The sequence below is a fragment of the Canis lupus genome, chromosome 1 (genome assembly GCF_048164855.1).
Source record: "Canis lupus baileyi chromosome 1, mCanLup2.hap1, whole genome shotgun sequence".
Lineage (NCBI taxonomy): Eukaryota > Metazoa > Chordata > Mammalia > Carnivora > Canidae > Canis > Canis lupus.
The window spans coordinates 108,294,964-108,317,065 of record NC_132838.1 but is presented as its reverse complement, the minus strand read 5'-3'; the positions used below and the strand labels follow the sequence as shown (position 1 = coordinate 108,317,065).

Genomic DNA, 22,102 nt, shown 5'->3' with positions numbered 1-22,102 from the left:
TGTCCAGAGGCCACCGAGAATCCCTGCTTCATGGAGAATCCCTGCTTCATGGGGGGTCTCCCCGCCCATTGGGTGCTGTTTGTACACCCCACCCTGAATTTTATTCACATGGAGCCCAGTCCAGGTCTCTGGAGGGGTGGCTCACCTGTGTCCCTGGGCTTTTGAAGTCTTCATCTCAAAGGGAACTGAGGAGCCCATTTTTCTGTCCTTCTGCCGCTGTCCCCTTTCTCCCCTTCTGTTCCCTTCTCTGTGTCCCTATCTCCCCGTGTCTCCCTATCCCCCTCCCCCTTCCCGTTTCTTCACCGCGTCTCCTCTCCAGCCTGCTTGGGCTGCGGCCCAGCTGCCCTGCCTGGCCATCCTCCCTGGCTCCCCCTCTGCGGCTCTGGGCTGGCCCCACCCCCTGCCCCCCCTCAGCCAGGCCTCTGATCCGCCTGTGGACACAGAGGTCGGGCGCCCAGCACAAGGCCCCTGGGGCCCAGGACACACTGCTGCCCCTCAGCACCCACGGGGGCCTCCCTGTGGCCCTAGCAGAGGATCCCCCAGCGAAGGGCATGGGGGTGGGCTGCCCCACCAGGTACGTGCCTCCATGCAGAGGTCCTGGGCTGAGACCATCCCACCTCCCCCCACACCCTCCTTGCTAGGGCCCCTCCACCCCGCATTCCCTGTCTTTGCTGTCCCCCAGGAAGGTCCTGCTTCCCCTTCAGTGACCGATTCCAGCCCCAGAGCAACCTCTCCCCCGGTCAGGCGCCTCCATCTCTGACCCCATCTCCATCTGCCTTCTGCCCCTTCATCCCTGTCATCGTGAGCCTGTCTCACCCTGTTTCTGTCCCCAGCTCCGGCTCCCTGTATTCCCATTTCCTGATGCATCATCTCCCCATCCCAGCTGCTCCTAGTCTGCCTGTCTCTCCTGTCCCCTCCTGCTGTGTCTCTGACCACCCCCCCCACCCACCCCCGTCTCTGTCCTGCTCCCTCTGGGCGTCTGTCCTCTCTCTGCCTCCCTGTACCCCCTGTGGGATCTGTCTGTTCCTCTGCCTCCCTCAGCGCCCTTCCTGTCCACTCCAAGGCTCTGTCTTTGTTCATACTGTGTCCCGACGCCCCCCTGCTCTCCTGCCCTGTCAATCTCTGCCCCTCAACCTGCTGTTCAGGCCCTGTTGTTGGGGGGGTGTGGGTGGGGGGGTGGACAGCCAGGGTCTCCAGAAGAGTGTGAAAGTGCTTTTTGAGGGGGAAGGGAGGCGGGGGCCCGGGGGCGGAGCTTCTTGGCCTCAGATTAGACGGTGACTTTGACACCAAGTTGACACACCTTAAGCCCCGTGTCTCCTTTATATGGAAACATTAAGCTGCTCTGGCAGGTCAGGGGGAGGATGGGGGAGGGCTTCAGGCTCTGGATCCTTTTCCCTCCTGTCCTGCCTTCCTGCAGGGGGGGTGAAGGAGGGTGCTTGAACCCATGTCCCACCCACCCTCTGTGAGCTGGGCCCCATTGGACACGGACAGGGCCCTCTGGAGGTGAAAGCCCCCATCTAATTTGTGAAATGGACATGGTCACTTCCGCCTCACAGGGCCTAGGGGGGGACTGACGCAGAGCCCTGCGTTGGAAAGGCTCAGGACCCGACCTGGCACCCTACCCTCAGCACTGTGTGGGTCTGGCCAGGTGTCCGAGCCTATTCCCCACCCTGTGAAGTGGGGCAGTGATCTTCCCAGCGTCCTGGACAGTCGAAGTGAGGTGAGCAGTGGGGTGTGGTGGAGTCTGGGCGGGCTGCGGGCATCCCCTGAGCTCAGGCAAAAGCCCAGGACATGGTAGGTGCTCAGGAAATGAATCCCCCCCCTGAGGTCTGTGGTTTGTCACTTGGGCTTTGGCACCTGAGGACCCTAGATGGGAGTCCAGGGCTTCTACTGTTCAGCTGAGGGGACTGAGACAAAGTTTACTGTGGAAAACAAAGCCCCTTAAGGGTTGTGATTAGACATGAGTGAGCAGGTGTGGGAGGACTCAGCCTGGGGCCCACCTCCCCTACCCTGTTGGTGGTCCCTGGTGGAACCAGCACATAGTGGGGACTTACGGACAGAGGGGGCTACACATGCAGGGGTCAGGGCCTGGATTCAAAGCTGGCCCCTTCAGCATGTAGCTTCAGTTAACCCCTTTTTGGAAGAATGAGTTCCCAACTCCAAGGACTGTTGAGGGTAAGAAGAGTCAAGATTGGGGTACATCGCAGATGCTCAACACAGGCCCAGTCCACTCTGACCTAAACCACAACTTTTGTGTCCTCAGAATGCAGCATGTCCAGGTGGTTATGGGCAGCAGGTGCAGAGCTCAGTGACCAGGGTGGGAGACAAGGGAGGTGTGCTGGACCCACTGATGTTGAAACTGGTATCAGTCAACAGCCCTCTCAGTTTGAGCACCCCTGGCCCTGTCCAGAAGCCTGTGAGGATCCCAGAGCCCGGTGCGGGGCGCACACAGTACATTAGGTGCTTGGTAAATACCGATGGACGTGATCGCCGAATATCTAACCCCTAGCCCAGATGGGCCCTCGAAGTCTCTCCTCCACAGCTGCTGGATGTGGGGTGATGAGGTCCCCATCCATGCCCCACTCTCCCTCATCTCTCTCCTGCCCTGTTGAGTCGCTGAGATTCCACTTCCCAGATGAGGGAGCTGAGGTGACTTGCCACCACTCCTACAGTCAGTAAGTGACAGGGCTCAGATTCACCCTAGAACTGCCCGATTTGAAATCCCAGGGTCTTTCCACAAATGAGGCTCCAGAAAATGAAGCCAGTGGTTCCAGAACATATAGTTGGCCAGCAACTAAGACAGGACTGAGTCCTTGATCTAGATGACTGGAAGACACTTCCTAACCTCAAATCCCCCCTTTTACAGTTGAAGAAACTGGTTAGATTTGCCAAAGATCTGAGGGTCAGGGCTGAGCTTGGGCCTTTTTTTAAATAGCTTCATTGAAATATGTTAGAAAAGGGGCACCTGGCTGGCTCAGTCGTGGAGCATGGCACTCTATCTTGAGCTCATGCATTCGAACCCCACGTTGGGTGTAGAGATTCCTTAAAATTTGAAGAAAAAAAAACTACATAATTCAGATAAAATACAGCTGACACATTAAAGTGTATAATTCAATGTGTTTTTTAGTATTTTCATGGAGTTGTGCCACCATCACCACAGTCAATTTTAGAAAACCCATGTCCTCTGGCTATCACTCCTCACATCCTGCATCTCCCCAGCCCTGGGTACCACTAGTCTCCTTTCTCAATGTACAGATTTCAATATAAATGAAAGTAGGCAATATGTGGTCTCTCTCTCTCTCTCTTTTTTTTTTTTAAGATTTATTTGAGGGAGATGGAGGAGCAGAGGAAAAGAAAGGCTTATGCAGAAACTGTGCTCAGCACAGAGCCTGACTCGGGGCTCCATCTCACGACCCTGAGATCAAACCTCAGCCAAAACCAAGAGTCAGATGCTTAATCAACTGAGCCACCCAGGTGCCCCAATATGTGGTCTTCTGCATCTGGCTTCACTTACCATGATGTTTTCAGGGTTTGTCCAGGTTGTAATTTGTTAGTGCTTCATTTTTTTATTACTAAGTAGTACTTCATCATGTGGATATACCACATTTATTTGTTTATCAGTTGAGGGCTATTTGGGTTGTTTACATCTTTCGGCAATCTCGACCAATACTATTAGGAACATTTGTGTACAAGTGTTTGGACATTTGTTTTGTCCTGAGTAGATACCTAGACTTGGAATTGCTGGGTCGTAGGGTAATTATGTTTAACCATTTAAGAAACTGCCAGATGGTTTTGCAAAACAGCTGCACCACTTTATATGCCACCAGAAGCATTCAAGGGGGGCCAACTTCTCCACATCCTTGCCAACACTGTTGTCTTCCCAAGTGGGTGGAAAATAGTCTCGTAGTTTTGATTTGCATTTCCCTGATGGCTAATGACGTTGAACATCTTTTTATGTATCTCTCTTATTGTATATTTTTCCTAGAGAAATGTCTCTTCAGATTCTTTGCCTGTTTTTTTTTTTTTTTTTTTAAGATTTATTTGAAACAGCACAGAGGGGAGAGGCAGAGGGGGAGAGAGTGTTAAGCAGACTCCACGCTGAGTGCAGAGCCTGATGTAGGGCTTGATCTCAAGACCCTTGAGACCACAACCTAAGCCAAAACCAAGAGTTGTACAGAGTTGGATGCTTAACGGGCTGAGCCACCCAGGAGCCCCTCCTTTGCCTATTTTTAAATTGTGGTGTCTTGTTGTTATTACCTTATTGAGGTCTTTAGATATTATAAACTTCTTACATATATGATTTGCATCTATTTTCTTCCATTGGTGGGTTGTCTTTTCACTTTCCTGACAGTGTCCTTTGGAGCACAGAAGGTTGTTTTTTTTTTTTTTTCTTTTTAAAGACTTTAAGCAATCACTACACCCAACGTGGGGCTGAGACTCAAAACCCTGAGATCAAGAGTCCCACACTCCACTGACTGAGCCAGTGGGGGGCATCCCTCAAAAGTTTTTAATTTTAATGAATTTCAGTACATCCACCATTTTTCCTTGCGTTGCTTGTGCTTTGTGAGCCTGCTTTGAGCCATGGAGGGCCTAGAGCCCCAATTCATCTCTCCATAGGGATTCCGCGCTGACAAAGGGTTACCACTTTGCCGATTCTGGCTTGTTGACGCCCAAATCTTGCTGAGTTTACTCAGCACCGACCTTGAGCAAGTCAGAAGTTTTGTGCCTCTGTTTTCTCATCTATAAGATGGAGATAATAACCTCTGGTGTTAGGTTCAAATATGTTCACATTCATGTAGAGTGCTCACAGCAGGGTCTGCCGCTGTAGAGACGTCTGCTCTAACTACCGTGGCCCTTGCCATAAGGTCATGGCTATGACTCTGTCGCTGTTGTTGCTACACCAGCATCTCCTATGATATCACCATCCTCGATGCTGTACTCTTCCGACTTTTAGGGTGGGTAATATGCCACCCACTTGCCAGGTGAGGCCACCATGGCCCAGCGTGCATGCCCGGCCGAGGAGCCCACCGTCTCCGGCATCCCTGACATTGCCGCCCGTTTCTCGTCTCCGCAGGTTTGGGGCGCCCGCCCCCCACTAGGCCAAGTGGAGGGGGTGCCCCCGCCCAATGGGCCTGGCCAGGGCCCTGCGCCGCCTTAGCGGCGCCCTGGAGCCAGGGGAGGGCCGCGCCGGCGACGAGGAGGAGGCCGGGCCGGGGCTGTGCCGCAACGGGTGGGCGCCGTCGCAGGCCGGGCGGCGCCGCGGGCGCTTCGTCAAGAAGGACGGGCACTGCAACGTGCGCTTCGTGAACCTGGGCGGCCAGGGCGCGCGCTACCTGAGCGACCTGTTCACCACGTGCGTGGACGTGCGCTGGCGCTGGATGTGCCTGCTCTTCTCCTGCTCCTTCCTCGCCTCCTGGCTGCTCTTCGGCCTGGCCTTCTGGCTCATCGCCTCGCTGCACGGCGACCTGGCCGCCCCGCCGCCGCCCGCGCCCTGCTTTTCCCACGTGGCCAGCTTCCTGGCCGCCTTCCTCTTCGCGCTCGAGACGCAGACGTCCATCGGCTACGGCGTGCGCAGCGTCACCGAGGAGTGCCCGGCCGCCGTGGCCGCCGTGGTGCTGCAGTGCATTGCTGGCTGCGTGCTCGACGCCTTCGTCGTGGGCGCCGTCATGGCCAAGATGGCCAAACCCAAGAAGCGCAACGAGACGCTTGTGTTCAGCGAGAACGCCGTCGTGGCGCTGCGCGACCGCCGCCTCTGCCTCATGTGGCGCGTCGGCAACCTCCGCCGCAGCCACCTGGTCGAGGCCCACGTGCGGGCCCAGCTGCTGCAGGTGCGGGCCCAGGGGCGGAAGGGAGGGGCTCGTCGCGGGGGGCATTGTGGGAGATGTAGGCCCGAGGGTAGGGTGCGCGGTGGGCGTGGAGGGCGCGTGGACTACAATTCCCAGCGGTCTCGCGCCGGGGAGCCCTTCCGCCCTCCATGTGGCCTGAGGCTCCTTCCGGGATCAGTTAGAGGAGCTGGAGACCCAAAAGGGAGGACTGTGACCGGTGCTGACTGGAGACCTAGGCTTGAAACGGGGGTTGAGACATAAAGAACTTCCTGTGGCTTGAGGATGGGCCCCCAGTGGGGTTGAGAGATAGCTAGACCCGAGAAGGCCACACCTGGCCTGTAAAGGCTCTGAACTACAATTTCCAGAAGGCTCTGTGGGCGGGGAAGGTGTCCAGAAGGGACGGTCTGAGCAGATGATATATTTTTGTGGGTGGTGTAAACCATGGCTCTGGTTTATAATTACCAGCCAACATGGTAGTACCAAGAATGGCCTGTGACTTGAGGCTAGTGCCCTATGGGATTGTGGGAGATGTAGGGCCAAGGATGGGGGTGCAAGTCACACCTGCAGAGGCATGGAACACAATTCTCCGTGGCCTCTGGGTAAGGAGTCCTGCAGCCTTTGTGGGGGACTTCATTCCCCATCTCAGTGGCCCAGTTGGCCCCATCAGTCCCCTGCTCAGAGGCTTCCAGGGCTGGAAAACACCCTTAAATTGTAGCGTATCACCAAAACAACTACGACCCCCATTTGCCCCTGGGGTAGCAGCTCCCTCTGGTGCCCTGAAGTAGGCGCCTTAGTGTGTCTCTAAAATTATAGTTAAACTGCCCAAATCCTAGGGCAGTAGTTAGTTGTCCTTGCCCAAGTAAAGACATTTAAGAACCCTGGGGTGAGGTTGGACTTTGAAGAGAAGGTGGGGAGAATGGTGGTGGGAACTACAACTCCCAGCAGCATCTGAGGGCTCCTTCTTGCTTCAAGACTAGGATTCAGGACTAGGAGAGATACCCTCAGATACTCCCAGAAGTCTGCAGGGTGCTGACAGGGCTGGGGAGGTTGGGTATGGAGCCAATGAGGGGATGTGGGGGGGGGAGTGCCAATTGCCCCCACACATACACATGCACAATGGGGCAGAGGGGCTTGTAGTTGGGTCGGAGGGGATAGATAACCCAAGGCTGGGGTGGAATAGAGAGTATTGAACGGGTTGTCATCTTGATTTATCCCTCAATGGCCATATGTTGAAAACCATTTTTCTTTTTCCTCCCTCTCCACTTGCTGCTTGGACTTTACTCTTCTGTTGTCTCTTTAACTTCATCTCTGCCTTGCTGATTTCTGTGACTCGATGCCAATATCATTGTGCCCCTCTGTCCCCTCTCTTTGTCTCTCTTGTGTTTCTATCCCTGAACCCTTTGAGTCTCTGTCTCTCTCTCTTGATCTCTGGCTCTGTCCTCACCCTTTTCTGGGCCTCCATTCCCCTCTCTCTCTGGGTCCATGTTCTCACCCCACGACCCCTGCTATTTCTGCTCTCCCCTTTCTCTACATCTCCATTCCATTCTCTCCTTGCCTCTGTCTCCATTCCTCTCCGTGCTCCCTGCCATCTGTCTTTGGCCCCTCCCTTCTTGCCACAGCCTCGTGTCACCCCAGAGGGTGAGTATATACCACTGGATCACCAGGATGTGGACGTGGGCTTTGATGGTGGCACTGATCGAATCTTCCTTGTGTCTCCCATCACCATCGTGCATGAGATCGACTCTGCCAGTCCTCTGTATGAACTAGGACGTGCCGAGCTGGCCCGGGCTGACTTTGAGCTGGTGGTCATTCTTGAGGGCATGGTTGAGGCCACGGCCATGACCACACAGTGTCGCTCCTCCTACCTCCCTGGTGAGCTGCTCTGGGGCCATCGTTTTGAGCCAGTCCTCTTCCAGCGTGGCTCCCAGTACGAGGTTGACTATCGCCACTTCCACCGCACTTACGAGGTCCCAGGGACACCAGTCTGCAGCGCCAAGGAGTTGGATGAACAGGCAGAGCGGGCTTCCCACAGCCCCAAGTCAAGTTTCCCCGGTTCTCTGGCTGCATTTTGTTATGAGAACGAACTTGCACTGAGCTGCTGCCAGGAAGAAGATGAGGAAGAGGAGGCCAAGGAGGGGGAGGGAGTGGAGGCGGAAGATGGGATTGCTAGCCCCCAAGTACTCACACCAACCCTGGCACTGACCCTGCCCCCATGATGCCAGCTGGTGTCTCCCTCTTTGTACCCCCTTCCCAGAGATAGAGAGATGGAGAGTTAGGGCCCTCTCCTGGGATGGGGGCAGGTGTTACCCGAGACCAACAGGCCTGCTGGGTAAACTCTTAGCTGGTGAAGTTCTGCCATGGATAGGGGACCCACCACAGACATGCTGGATCTTAATTCCTCTGTGTTCCATGCTCCCTCTTGAGACCCCTTTATCAGCCTGACACCTGAGTCTCCCCAGAGATGGGGAATCCAGGATTCTGGACCACCCAAGAGACAAGAACTGGTGGTTCTAGATTCCTCTGTGTGGCTGGGTTGGGTTGTTGAGCAGGGTCAGGAATCGGTGGTACATTTCCTCCAGGGGCAGCAACAGACATTACGTTTGTAGGTCTGGATTGACCTAAGATTCAAGGGACTGTTGCTTCTAGACTCAGCTAACCAAGTAGCAAATTATTTTTTTTTCTAGACCACATAAGGAGGGAGAGTTATGGAATGCCCCAGGAATTCAAGATCGTCTTTATTAACCAATGACAAAGATTGTTGACTGCAGGTCAAGAAAAGACCTTGTGGTTCCAGAAGGCCCAAGAGTTAAGATTCTGTGAATCTAGATTGACCACAGCAATAAGCACTCATGGTTCTAGAACAGGTTTGAGCTAGAATGTCAACCTACCGAGGAAAGTAAACAATTTTTCTAGAATGCACAAAACAACAGAGTGTCTGTGGTTCTGGAAGGGCTACAGTGACAGCTTGGGAGTTCTTGATATTAGATAACTCCTGACCACCGGCTGTAGAAAGAACATCAAACCAAAGAGATCATCAATGCTTCTTTATGATCCACGGGTTTGTATTTTTTTTAAGTGCCATTCTAGAATGTCCAAAGGAATCAGGATTCTGTGGCTCTAGATTGATCACAGAGTCAAGGAAGGAGTGGCAATGCTAGATGTTTGAGACTTACTGGTTCCAGTTTGCCCAGTGGAGCTGAGAATCTTGATGATTCTTTGTGGTTCTGTAATGCCAAAAGGAATCAAGGCTCCAGGGATCCAGAGTTGTCTATTATTAAAACCTGGAAGGTCGAATCAGCTCCTAGGACTCGGTAGTTCTGGGAGGTGGACTCAGGACTTGATTGGCAGCATTTCTGGGCTGATCTAGAAAGGGAGGGCCCATGCAAGACCCTGTGGATAACAGGGCTGGTTGTCAGGCAAGAGATGGAGAGGCCAAAGGTTGATGAGTCTACAGTGCTCTGGAAACCTATACCTAGTGATGTGTGTCTATTTCTTAAAGATGTTATACATATGTGTATTATATATATATATAATATAAATACAGATATCTATCTATACTTTGCCATGGTTTGTACAAAAGGGTTAGAAACTGAGCTTGAGTTGATTAGAATGGAGTCCTTTATGAGGATCCAGAAAGCTTTGCTCTAAATCCCAACTCTGCCCCAACTTACTGCTTGAATCTGGGCAGACCACTCCCCTCCTTCTTGCCTCAGTCTCTCCATCTGTAAAAATGGGGCACTGGAACTTGAAGTTCTCCGAGGACTTTTCCACCAGGATGATTCCTCACTTCATTGAAAGTGATGGCTCGTGGTGGGAGTGAAGGTCCTATAGTTGGCCCAGCTCCCCCTGGTCCTGAAATGCATGACCTTCCAGGGGCAACTGGGATAGGAGATGCTCTTGGAGGCCAGCTCTGAACTTGGATGTGTGAACGACAGGGCAGGCAAGGGGTAGCGGGGGCGGTGGCTAAGGGCCAGAACCTCCCCCCACCCCCTGCCCCATTCCAGTTTAGGGGACAGGAAAAGGAAAAGGGAGCTCTGAATGCCAGGAGGAAGTATGTGTTCAGGGGGAGAACTGTGCCCCAGATTAAATCATTGTGAGTCCTGGTGGTGTGTCCGTGAGTGTGCTTCTGGGGCTTGGCTCCTCATGCCTGTCCCCCAACCTCCACCGTACTGTTATCCAACTAAGTGCCCAGCAGGCTGGGAGCCAACTGCAGAAGGAGCCAGTGCCAGGGAGGAGGATACATTCCCATTCGTGTCCCAGGACAGCGGGCAGGCACTGTCATTGCTCATTAGCTTGCCCCAGTGCTGCATCAACCCAGGTCCCCGCTTGTGGCTTCCCCACCTCCCTTTATCCTTCAAAATCCCCCACTTAATAACCGGATGGGATTAATTAGCTAGCTGTTCTCCCAGTGCAGGTGTCTGAGGTAGGGACAGGGGTGAGGGTAATGGAAACACCGGCATGGGGAAGGATGTTAAGTTAGGGGTGAAGGGACAGGAGGGGGGTTCTGCTTGGAAGGAAGAAGAGTGGGGCCAGGCTGGCACACCCTAGCTTTCCACGAGGGGAGGACAAGACCCAGGCCACTCATAAAGGTCAGGGAGGAGATTAAGAGGCTCCGTGTCTAATCTGTCAGCTTAACCAGGTCCTGGCCCTGAATCTGTCCCCACCTGCCTAGCCCAGGGATGGCAAATGAGGACAAGGCCCAGTCACTACCTGAGACCCAGTTAGGGACCCACCCATGACAGTGATGCCCGGGTGCTCCATTCGGGCCAGCTGCCTGCACTTGGTTTTTCTGCAAGGAATGGAAATGAGAGGCTGGGGCGGAGGGGGAGGGGAGAGAAGGGTATCATAGGTGGGGAGACTCCGAGAGGAGGGAGGAGTTTAAGAAGAGGGGGAACCTGAAGGGAGGGGAGGCAGAGAGGACGGAAAGGACTTTGTGAGCGAGGAAGGAACCGGAGAGGTGGGAGGATGTTGAGGAAGAGGAGCCGTTTTAGGGGAAGGATGCTAAAGTGAGGGGAGGAGTATGAGGGAGAGAGGGAGGAACTCGAGAGGCAGAAGGCGTCAGGAAGGCGTAGCCTTCCCCAAATGTCCCACTCTGCATGACAGATACCCAATAGCGTAGAAAGAAAGTCTTTGTTTCACCACCCCTCGGCTCGCAAGAGGCTGAAGTGGCTGGGGAAGTCCTGAGAGGGGTTAAAGAAAGGATCTGGAGATCAGAGAGGCCAGTAAGGGGAGGAAGGAGGCCAAACGACGGGCCAAAGCGGCTCCCAGTTGCCTGGCAACCGCTGCGGTCAAAAGCCTGCTGCGCCGGCCGCGGAGGTGTGGCTCCCGGAAACAGCCGACAGTTGTGGCGCCGCCCCCTGGCAACGAGACTAACAAAGTACCGCTCCCCGGCAACCTATCACCAGAGGCGGGGTCGACTGGCCTAGCGTCCTTCCAGAGCCCTTGCGCAGGCGCCGTCCTCTCGGCTCGCGCACGGTCCCGCCTCCATGCAATTCCTCTCCGAGTCTTCTCATTGGCGGGCACGCCAGCCACAAACCTTCTTTTGTTTCGGGGGCGGGGCCTGGCTCCCTGGCCGCACTCCGATTGGCCCTACCGCCCGTCTATCTCCGCCCGGACGGTGCTACGTCTGTTCCCTGTGCGCCTATTGGTCCTGGAGGACGATCCTTCGGGGTCGGGGGCGGGGCAGACGAGAGGGCTCTCCATGGATTGGGCGGTGTCAAAACGAGGGGCGGTCCCTATCGGCGGGGCGGTTGGGAGGCGAAAGGAGAGTCTTTTCAGCGCTGAGGACTGGCGCTGAGGAGGCGGCGGTGGCTCCCGGGGCGTTTGAGCGGGCTCACCCGAGCCCGCGGGCCAACGCGGATCCAGGCCCGACCGGCGGGACCGCCCCGGACTCCCCGCGGGCCTTCCTAGCCGCCATGGAGGACGGTGTCTATGGTAGGTCAGGGAGGGGCGGGGCCGGCTGGGAGCGGATGGAGCGTTTGGACTGGAACGTTCGGCCGCGAACGTCCCTCCCGGCGCGCGCCGCGCGGCGCCTTGGGGCCCCGTCGAAGCCTCGCTTTTGTGGGGCGCGGAACGGGCTTCCGGCGGGGCCCGAGAGCAGGGCGTTCCAGGCCATTGTGTGGGCCGAGCCTGTTTCCGGTGGCGGCGGGAGGGGCGGGATGGAGCGGCGGAGGCGCGGCCGGGGCGGAACCATTCCCGCTGGAAGGGCCGGGCGAGCCCAGTGCCTGCTGGGAGCCGGGAGGGGGGCTTCTGGGGCGCTTGGCTGGGGAGAAATCTTGGGGGCTGCGGGGATCCCGCGAAGGCGGGGCGGGGGCCTTCGATGCCCCGCCCCCCTTCCCCAACTCTCAGGAGCTGTCACCAGCTTTCCCTGCCGTAGTTACTTTTCATGGACCCAGGAGTCCGGACACCCAAGCTCCCAGTTGCCTCGCCAGGAATGGAGGCAGAGAACCAAGGCCTCACTCCCCTTCCAAGTAATGGACCCGGAAGTTCGGCCTCCCAGCCCCCTTCTGCCTCAGACTCAGGAGTCCTGACCCCTAGCCTCCTCCTGCCCCAGGACTTAAGAGTCTAGATCCGCAGCCCTTCCTTGTCTGGGCTGAGAAATCTAGACTCCCAGCCCCTTCTTCCAGGAGACAGAGGAGGCCCAATCCTCATCCTCATCCTCCCTTGCAACCTAGTCCTGCCCACCCCAGCTCGGTCCTCCCCCAGATTGCAGGAATCCAGGTTCCCAGCCCCCAGAACTGACCTCCAACCCCTGACCCTGACCCACAGAGCCCCCAGACCTGACTCCGGAGGAGCGGATGGAGCTGGAGAACATCCGGCGGCGGAAACAGGAGCTGCTGGTGGAGATCCAGCGCCTTCGGGAGGAGCTCAGTGAAGCCATGAGCGAGGTGGAGGGTCTGGAGGCCAATGAGGGCAGGTGAGGGCTGGGGTGGGGAACTTGGGGATCATGGGGCCAGGCCAGGGACGTCCAGGCATTGAGCCTCCATCCCTTGCTCTCTCCTGCAGTAAGACCTTGCAACGGAACCGGAAGATGGCAATGGGCAGGAAGAAGTTCAACATGGATCCCAAGAAGGTGCTTGGGTCACAGGGCTGGGATCGGCCAGGCAGACATCCAGACAGGGGCTTCTGGCACTTTCAGGTTCTAGATCTACTTGAGGTGGACACATGTGGCTCTAATTCCGGGATTCAGATATTGGCAGTCCATTTGTTTTCTGAACACTAACGGAGGTGTCCCCGCCTCCTGACCTTTGTGTGTCCTGTGTCCTCTGCCTGGGAGGCTCCCTTCCCCTTTCTGTTCATATTTCTGGACCCTCTTGTGGTGCCACCTAGAGTCTCAGGAGTAGCTCGAGTGTGGTAGGGAACATGGACCATGACATGCCCAAAGGAGGGTTGACCAGTGCCACTTCACAGAGATCCCAGGGCTGTGGACCTTCATGGGGGAGCTTCGTAAAGTTAGGGCTTTCTCGAGGAGAGGATGTTCAGGTCCGGTTTGAAGGACGAGTCAGTGTCCACCTGGTGCAGAGAGATGTTTGTTTACTAGGTCATTCATTTCACACATTCTCTGTGGCCTCCCTCGAGCTTGCCCGTGTACTAGGCAGGGCTGGAGACCCAGGACAAGAGCTGGCCCTACCTTGCCTTTGATGAGCCCTTAGACATGGCTGCCACACTCCAGAGTTAGGTGTAGCTCTCCTGGCCCAGGGTGAGCCAAGAAGGCCCCATCCATCCTGAGGCTTGGCCCTCACAGCCCGTGACATGCTGCTGCCTACTAACAGTGTCTCACGGTATTCTTGAAGCCCAAAGCAGTTGTAGTTTGTCACACATTCAGCAAACTCACTGGGCTCCTATTCCTTGTGGGACTCTGCCCTTGCTGCTGGACTAACCAGGCAAAGGCAGAGGGAACAGTAGGTGTGAAGGCTCTGAGGCGGAAGGGATGGTATTTAGGGACCGCTGTGAAGCCCCAAAACAAGACTTGACCCAGTTCTGTCCAGGCTGGGGGTGGATGCTGAGGTCCTTGGGGAGGCGGTGGGGCGTGGCTTTCTGGCTGTTGAGGCTGAGACCTGGTCCCCACCCACCAGGGGATCCAGTTCTTGGTGGAGAATGAGCTTCTGCAGAACACACCCGAAGAAATCGCCCGCTTTCTGTACAAGGGTGAGGGCCTGAACAAGACCGCCATCGGGGACTACCTGGGGGAGAGGTGAGACCCTGCCCAGCTCCCTGTCATCCCCTGTGCCCAGCTCCTTTTTTTTTTTTTTTTTTTTAAGATTTTATTTATTCACGAGAGCCACAGAAAGAGAGGCTGAGACACAGGTAGAGGGAGGAAAAGCAGGTTCCATGCAAGGAGCCCGATGTGGGACTTGATCCCAGAAATCTGGGATCACGCCCTGAGCCAAAGGTAGGAAGCACCCACTGAGCCAGCCAGGCGTCCCTGCCCAACTCCTGCCCTTAGGCCACCAGCTTTCTCTCCTGAGAGAGGCCCTAATAGACCTGCCCTCTGGCTGGATTGTGACAGGGGAGTGATGGAGGGGTCAGTGGAAGCCTGGGGCTGTCTGTGCTCATCTTGGGGGCATGGGAATCTCCGGCGGATGCCTGAAAAGTTGAGGACCATCCATTTATGTCTGGGGACAGTGGAGAACATCTGTGAGTCTTGTGGGAGCATGAGAATTGTGTAGACAACTGATGTGCATTGGAGTTACGTGGACAGCTAGAGAGCATGGGCACCTGTGGACACCTGGGGTACGAGGTCTGTGGATATGGGTGCCTAGGGATTTGTGGACATCTGGGCTGATATGAACATCTGAGGGACACAGGACCGTCTGGATGTCTGGGTTGCTTAGGAATTGTGTGGACATCAGGGAATGTATAGAACTTTCTGGACACCTGGCAAGTATAAGGACTATCAGATGGTTGGGATTATGGGGATTGTATGGATATCCAGAGATGTTTGGGGGCCCTCTGGACATCTGGGGCATATGGGGATTGTTTCAGGAGCATCTGGGATGCATGGGGACAGCCTGGCAGGTGTGGGGACCATTTCTGGACATCTGCAGAACCCGGGGACCATCAGAGAGGTGATAGTAGGTGGGACACATCTGCTGTATTCCTCTTAACTACAAAGGTTCAGCTAAACCAGGGATGATCTTGCAGCAGATGGTCTTCCCAAGAGCGTGTTCTGAGCATTCCTGTCCTGGAGCCAGGCCTGTGCTGGGGCCAGGCTAACATCTCGCCTGCTCCAGTGGCAGCCACTATGCAGAAGCGGTGGCCGAGACTCCCCAGTGTTTGCTTCCTGTCCACTCCCACTCCAGCCTCCTTCCTGTGCATGACTCTGTCTCTGTCCTCCCAGGGAAGAGCTGAACTTGGCAGTGCTCCATGCCTTTGTGGATCTGCATGAGTTTACTGACCTCAATCTGGTGCAGGCCCTCAGGTGAGAGGGATAGGGTTGGAAGGGCAGGAATGTACCTGTCAGGGCTTTCTTTACAGATGATGAAACCCTACTCAGGAAAAAAAAAAAATTAGGGAATCGAGCTTTTCATGTAAGGTAAAAGTCCACAGTAGGGCCTCCTTCAGGCACACCTGTATCCAGGTGCTCAAATGGTGTCTGAAGGTCGATTTTTCTCTATCTTTGGGTTGTCCTTGCCACTGTGTTGGCATTGCTCTCTGTAGACCCTCTTCTCACATGGCAACAGAAGCCCTTGGTGACCACCAGACCTTTCTAGCAACCTTAGCAGAAAGAAAGGCTTTTTTTCCTGTATAAATCCCTCAAAAGGCTTACAGCCAGTACTCATGGGGCAGCTTGGATCCATACCTGAGACAGCTGCTGAGGCCACAAGGCTGTTACTGCTTCCTGACACGGGGAACGAGAGCGGGGAGAGGTTTCTGCCAGTCCTGGCACCCACACCCGGCTCCCCCTCTAACCCAGGCAATTTCTCTGGAGCTTTCGCCTCCCCGGAGAGGCCCAGAAGATTGACCGGATGATGGAAGCCTTTGCCCAGCGATACTGCCTGTGCAACCCTGGGGTCTTCCAGTCCACAGGTGGGCGACCCAGACTTCTGGGGTCTGGGCAGGCGGGCCGGGGGGCCCACTGACCTGTGTCGTCACCACCTGACTGTCTGGTGCAGACACGTGCTACGTGCTGTCCTTCGCCGTGATCATGCTGAACACCAGCCTTCACAATCCCAACGTCCGGGACAAGCCGGGCCTGGAGCGCTTCGTGGCCATGAACCGGGGCATCAACGAGGGTGGGGACCTGCCAGAGGAGCTGCTCAGGGTCAGGCACCACCCCCTTCCCCTTCCCTGCCACCCCCCAGTGCCATCCCTCTTCCTACCCTGGGTGGGCCCTCCTCCATGTTGGGCCTCCTGGTGCCTGAGCTGTCCGGGGTGATCATGCCAACCTGTCCGTTTCCTTTTCCCTTCCTCCCTCCCAGGCCAACCTCAGTCTCCATCTCTCTGTCTTTTCTGTCTCTTGAGCTTTGCAGACTGCTGCAGCTCTGCCTCTTTTCTTTGTCTTCTCTCTCTGCTCCCCAGGCCTCCTTCCACCCATCTGCCTCCTCCCCTCCTCCTCCCCGGGCCACTCCACCAGTGGTCCCACCGCCTCCCCCCTCCTCCATGGCCAGGTAGCCCTGGGAGGGTCCCTGGGGCCTGGTGTTGCTGACTGCACCTTCGCCCCTCAGAACCTCTATGACAGCATCCGAAATGAACCCTTCAAGATTCCCGAGGATGACGGCAATGACCTGACCCACACCTTCTTCAACCCGGATCGGGAGGGCTGGCTCCTTAAGCTGGGTACGTCCCCTCCTGAACCTGCTGGCTGCCTCTGCAGGGGGACTTTAGGGGGCCCAGGCTCAGGACCTGGCTTTCATGCGCATTTGCTATGTGATCTTAGGCCCATGATTTGACCTCTCTGAGCTTTGTTTCCAAATCCTCAAAATGGGCCTGAAAACAAGATGAGGCCTGTGTGCTGGGCCCCAGCACAGGCATAGAGGAGGGGCCCCATAAATATGTGTGGCTATAAGGTAGGCATTGGAGAGCACCGAATAAATGCCAGGCTCTGCTTATTGAATGTAAAGTTCCCAACAGGGCTGGAATGCGTGGGATGGGGCCCATCCCCCAGGAAACACGGGGTGCCAGCCAATTCAGGATACATTGTTAGCAGGGGGGGTGTCAAGCAGGTGCCCCTTTCCATGGGGTTACCTGAGGATTGGAGTTGTGCCCACTTGTGGCTTCATGGGAGATTCACCTGGGAACTCTTAAAAGCCCAGCGGCCAAGCCGCAGACTCAAAGCCAGGATTTCTGGGGCAGGATGGGTGCCAATCATGTTGAAAGCCCTCTAGCTGCCTTCCAGGGCAGAGCCAAGGTTGCGAGCAGCTGGCTGGGAGCCATGCCTGGGGATGGTGGGTACCAGGGGAGTGCTAGCTGTGGCTCTTTAGTGAAGAGGTAGCGGATGGCTGCTCCGGAGACACAGGGAAGCTGAGGAGGAATAACAGCCAGGAGCAGACAGTGGAGGCTGCTGGAGCAGCGGGAGGGCCCAGTGCAGGGATTGGAGGGGCGGGGCAGGCAGGGCTGTGTTCCCTGCACCGTGGAATTTTGCTCTTGAGCCAAGACCTGGCTTCCCCAGCAGCAAGCAGGGCCCTGACTGGGTGCATAGATGTCCTGGTAAAAGTGTAAACTGCTCTTTCTAGCCCACAGCGAGTGGCCAGATTCCTGCATCAGCCCCAGGGGTGGGGGCCAGATGAGTCCAGAGTCAGATTTCTCTGGAGGCCAGGAGGTGCCCCTAGCCAAGAGGGTGGGAAAGAGGAACTCTGGCAGGGCAGCTTCCCAGGAGCTAATTCCCCTGTAGACCTTTCCCACCCACAGGAATGCTTCCCATTTCCCAGATGAGGACTTTAAGGCTTGGTCACTGTCCAGCAGCTACAGGGCAGGGGTGGCTTGGGGCCCAGATCTCTGACCAGAGTGTAGCACATGTTGAACTGGATCAAAGGAGGGGGGGGGCTGTGTTCACCAAGATGCTTAATGAAAGCCGTTCTTAACTGTTACTGTCTAGTCCCTTGGGGACCACAAGGAACCTAGAGGCAGGTCGTCTTGAGGTGGGAAGGTATGGGTGCAAGTGGGTCTGGAGACTGGAGCCCAGAGAGGGCAAGAGGTGGCCCTGAGGTCACACAGCCAGTTTGTCCTGGAGCTCACATGGGTCCCCACAGCCACCTCAGGCCAAGCACCGGGGGTTTTGTCCTCTTCCCTTTGGGATGACCTTCTGGGGGTGAGATCTCTTCCCTCTGGCAGTGGAGGGCCTTCCCAGCCGGCTGAGGACCTGTCCCGGGGGTGGGGAGGCACCAAGCAGCGACACCAGGAGGTGTTGGGGGGGCTCAGGATCTTCAGCCTCCCCAGGAGGGAGAGGGTCATGTCGATGTAACTCGTTTTCTTCCTTCTCTTCCCCCCTCCCCTTCCCTCTCTCCTTCCCTGCGTCTTCCTCTCTGCCCTCTCTCTTTCCCACCCCCCTGTGCTTTCTTTCCCTGGCCCGCCCTCTTTCTGTTGCCTGCGGCTTTGGGGGGCACCCCATTCTCTGCCTTCCCCTCTCCTCGCCTGGTCCTGCCTGCTTTCTCGCTGTCTGCCCCAGGAGGTAGGTACGCTGCCGACCTGACCTGACACCGACCTGACACGGGAGGGGCTGCCAGGGGCTGCCATGGCCCTGGGCCATAGGAGGGGGCTGGGCACTCGGGACTCGGACTCCCAGGCTCTGGGCAGACAGGCAGGCTTAGAAAGTGCGGAGCCCCACGTTGGGGGTGGGCGGGATCCTGGGGGGGGGGGCCCTGAAGGCCTGTCCCTGCTTGTCTCTCTTCCCCCGCATTTCTTCATCCCAGGCCCTGCCAGCCCCGCCTTCCCTGCGCTCACTCTGCCTCTCAGTCCCCTCCCTGCCTCCCGGAGGCCCTGTCCCCCCTGTTGAGCCCAGGCCCCCTCCCACCCCTTCCCTTTCAGGGGGCCGGGTGAAGACGTGGAAGCGGCGCTGGTTTATCCTCACTGACAACTGCCTCTACTATTTCGAGTACACTACGGTGAGGGCAGAGCTGGGCTTCTCTCTGGGGTGCTGGGAGGAGGGGCTGGGGGTCAGGCTCTGGGGTCTGAGGGAGGAGGGCTATACCAGTCCACTAGCGCTGCTGTGACAAAGTACCACAACCAGTGACTTGAACCACAGGCACTGCTGGGGTTGGGGAGGAGGAGCTGAGCAAGGACTGGAAAGTCTGAGTCTTGTCCACCTTGTTCCTTCAGGACAAGGAACCCCGAGGAATTATCCCCCTGGAGAATCTGAGCATCCGAGAAGTGGATGACCCCCGAAAACCGGTAAGACCCTCTCTGTGCCCCTTCCTGCCATGGTGGCACCTCCTCTGGGCCCAGGGCCAGCTCTGACCTGCCATCGCTCTGTTCTCATGTCTCCCCAGAATTGCTTTGAGCTTTATATCCCCAACAACAAGGGGCAGCTCATCAAAGCCTGTAAAACAGAGGCCGACGGCCGGGTGGTTGAAGGGAACCACATGGTGTACCGGATCTCGGCCCCGACACAGGAGGAGAAGGAGGAGTGGATCAAGTCGATCCAGTGAGCCTGGGCTCCGGGGTCCTTGGGTGGGAGCAGAGGGCGTGGGGAGCTGGGCTCCTTGGCCCTCACCCTGGACCCTCCCCTTCTGCAGGGCAGCTGTGAGTGTGGACCCCTTCTATGAGATGCTGGCGGCAAGGAAGAAACGGATTTCTGTCAAGAAGAAGCAGGAGCAGCCCTGACCCCCGCCCCCAACCCCATTATTTATTACGGAGCTGCCCCACCCGGGTGGCCGGACCCCTGGGCCCTGGGGCTGCGGATCCTGGTTCTCTGTTTGGAAAATTCACCACCTCTAGCTCCTCTCTCGTTATTTGTAATTAACACACTGTTGGTAATCTTATTAATTATTTAACCACTCGCAGCCTTGGACCCCTCCTTTCTTGGGGTCGGCAGGGCTGAGGGGCTTGGGCTAGCCAGCCAGGTGGCCCATGCATGCCAGGGGCCAGGAGCTCCAGTCTTTGCTGGGAGCTCTTATGGTACGTGAGGAACATGCTGTCAGAGGGTGCAGCCACGGGGGCGGGGAGCGGGTCAGCTCCCATATCTGTCCCTTCTGGTTTTACCCTGAGCTTGCAGGCCAGGGTAAGGGAGGGAGGAGTATAATGTGGCATCAGTGGGTGTGGAGTTAGGATGGCGTGGCATTGAGCATGCAGGTGGGCACAGGTTCTGGGATGAGGCCCAGCATTTGTAAGTTCTGGATTTTACTTGACAACCAGGAGCTGCACAGGTGCTGGTGCTCCCCACTGCTCTCACCTGGCTTGCGTCTTGGAGGGCGGCAGGTAGTATCTGAGGGGTTATGAGTGAGGCCAGTGCTTGGAAGGGGAGTAGAGAGCTGTACGAGCTGTAGGGCGACCTACTGTGGGACCACAGGGGATGGATGAGCCCGGAAAAGAGGAGGCAGGCCTTGCCGACTAGCTGTCCCTGGGGCTCGGCAAGGGGTTGCTGGTATTTGAAGTGGGCTGGGTGGGAGTGTGGGATGGGGGTGGAGGACTTGGGGCCAAGAGGCTAAGACTGTGGTCTGGTTGAGCCAGTTTCTCAGCCACCAGACTCTGGTCCTCTGGGGACTTTACACCAAGCAAGGATAGCTCTGGGAACCTGCGTTATTATATCTCCTGTCTGGGGAATCAGCCTCTGAAGTGCAAGATCTGCTTTCCTTGAGGGCGAAGGCTTGAGGAGTTGGGGGGCCCCTGAGCCCCTTCCAGCTTGGGATATGCTTGGCTTCCCCAAAGAACAAAGGCACAGAGATCCTGAGGGGGGTGGGTTGGCAGGGTGGGAGACCCTGTGTCACTCTCCTATGGCCAGATCTGTAGTTGAGATTTGAGTGCGAGAACCCACAAAGTTGGGCAGGCCCCGGGACCAGGTCAAGTTGAACGGGAAGACTGCCCCATAGTTCCTCCCTCCCACATGCTGTGTCTTCAAAGGGTCCAACCCCTAGCTGAGTGCTCCTGGTGGTGTGGCAAGCACCCCAAATCTTGGGCCCTTGGCCTCACCTGCTCCAAGCACTGCCCGCCCCAAGTACCATAACGATGCTGCCACTCTTGAAGGTGGCCCTCTTCTCGGTCCTGCAAAAACCCTTGGACTACAATTCCCAGCAAGCTGTGCGGTGCTGGCCACCCTGCCAGTGGGAGAACCAGTCTCAAGGTCTTCTGGGAGTTGTAGTTTCCCAAGGCTTCAACGTGGGGCTTACTGTAGCCCGGTCTCCTACCCTTGTGTGCACGTTGGGGAGAGAAGCCCTTGGCCACTTCAATCGCCAGGCACTGATGGGAGATGGAGTTCCCAAATGAAAAGGGAGTCATCAGCCCAAGGAAATGAGATCTCTGGGTAAATAGAGGGTCCCATCACTGCCTCACTCTATCCTGCCCTCTGGGGCGTGGACCCATAGGTACTGAGTACTCACTAGTTGGGTTGGCAGAGTGGCCTGGAAAGGCATTGCGGGCCCAGGGAACAGCATGAGCGGAGGCAAGAAGAGTCATGCTGCAGTGGAGTAACCAACCGAGGGGCTTGTGTCCTTGCATGGTGGGACTGGGGAGGGAAGTTGATAAGAGGTGGGAGGCAGACCTGATCGTCGGGAGCGCAATCCACCAGGATAGGGACTTTGGATGTATTTTTAGTTGATGGAAGCCATTCAAGGGTGTGGAACAGGCATGCGACATATTTGGATTGAGGCTGCTGTAGGAGGGGCCTCAGGCTGCTGCCAGAGAATAATTTGGAGCTGAGTCAGGGCAGCAGCAGGGAGGTGCTGAGCACCTCAGTTAGGACACTGAGCAGTTTTACTCTGGGGGCAACAGAGGAGCCAGCAGGATTTACTGAGTGCGGGACCAACTCCAGGATTCTAGGCTTGAGCCACTGGTGAATGGCAAGGTCATTTATCGAGCCGGTCGGAGAGGGAGTTTTGGAGGTGGGGAGTGGGGCGTTGGTGGTTCTGCTTTGGCCAGCTTAAGCTGGAATTGCCTGTGCAACGTTCCAACCAGACTCATCCCCTGAAAATTGTCCTTGAGTTTTAGCCCCAAATCCATCTCCCCCAAAGACTCAGAGTTCTAGCTGCCAGCTCCCACCTCTCCCAGGACCCCAAATTCCCAACCTCGTTGTTACAGGTTCAATCATATCAGCCTGAAATCAGTATGTTGAAGTCCTGACCGCCCCCGTATCTCAGACTGTGGTCTCATTTAGGAATCGGATCATTGTAGATGCAATCAGGATG

The 22,102-nt window shown here is 56.4% G+C and overlaps 2 protein-coding genes and 1 long non-coding RNA gene across 4 annotated transcripts; 2 read left to right on the top strand and 1 right to left on the bottom strand.

The window, feature by feature from the left end:
- The first annotated feature begins 78 nt into the window (after positions 1-78).
- Positions 79-9,928, top strand: KCNJ14 (potassium inwardly rectifying channel subfamily J member 14). Its single transcript, XM_072772860.1, has 3 exons — positions 79-574; positions 5,075-5,828; positions 7,445-9,928. The coding sequence occupies exons 2-3, from the start codon at positions 5,127-5,129 to the stop codon at positions 8,039-8,041; spliced, it is 1,299 nt and encodes a 432-aa protein (XP_072628961.1). The 5' UTR covers positions 79-574; positions 5,075-5,126; the 3' UTR covers positions 8,042-9,928.
- Positions 8,180-11,882, bottom strand: LOC140602832 (uncharacterized). Its single transcript, XR_012005768.1, has 3 exons — positions 10,559-11,882; positions 9,497-9,547; positions 8,180-9,215 (listed from the first exon to the last, which is right to left on the bottom strand). It is a non-coding gene; the product is annotated as an uncharacterized lncRNA (long non-coding RNA).
- CYTH2 (cytohesin 2) lies at positions 11,534-19,765 on the top strand. 2 transcript variants are annotated; one of them, XM_072772836.1, is made up of 13 exons: positions 11,534-11,759; positions 12,202-12,295; positions 12,594-12,741; positions 12,831-12,897; positions 13,901-14,019; positions 15,166-15,246; positions 15,742-15,854; positions 15,941-16,089; positions 16,493-16,605; positions 18,790-18,868; positions 19,083-19,154; positions 19,253-19,407; positions 19,499-19,765. In XM_072772836.1, exons 1-13 carry the CDS (start codon positions 11,757-11,759, stop codon positions 19,584-19,586), a joined length of 1,281 nt encoding a protein of 426 aa, XP_072628937.1. In that variant the 5' UTR covers positions 11,534-11,756; the 3' UTR covers positions 19,587-19,765. The 2 variants fall into 2 exon arrangements, with proteins under 2 accessions (XP_072628937.1, XP_072628926.1); XM_072772825.1 differs by lacking the exon at positions 12,202-12,295 and having other exon boundaries at positions 16,493-16,604; positions 18,792-18,868.
- Positions 19,766-22,102: the final 2,337 nt, after the last annotated feature.

Coding starts and splice junctions, on each gene's coding strand:
- CYTH2 (XM_072772836.1), top strand. Junction 12,898..13,900: donor TCAACATGGATCCCAAGAAG/GTGCTTGGGTCA, acceptor CCCACCCACCAG/GGGATCCAGTTCTTGGTGGA. Junction 19,155..19,252: donor TGGATGACCCCCGAAAACCG/GTAAGACCCTCT, acceptor ATGTCTCCCCAG/AATTGCTTTGAGCTTTATAT.
- KCNJ14 (XM_072772860.1), top strand. CDS start 5,127: ATGGGCCTGGCCAGGGCCCTGCGCCGCCTTAGCGGCGCCCTGGAGCCA. Junction 5,829..7,444: donor TGCGGGCCCAGCTGCTGCAG/GTGCGGGCCCAG, acceptor TTCTTGCCACAG/CCTCGTGTCACCCCAGAGGG.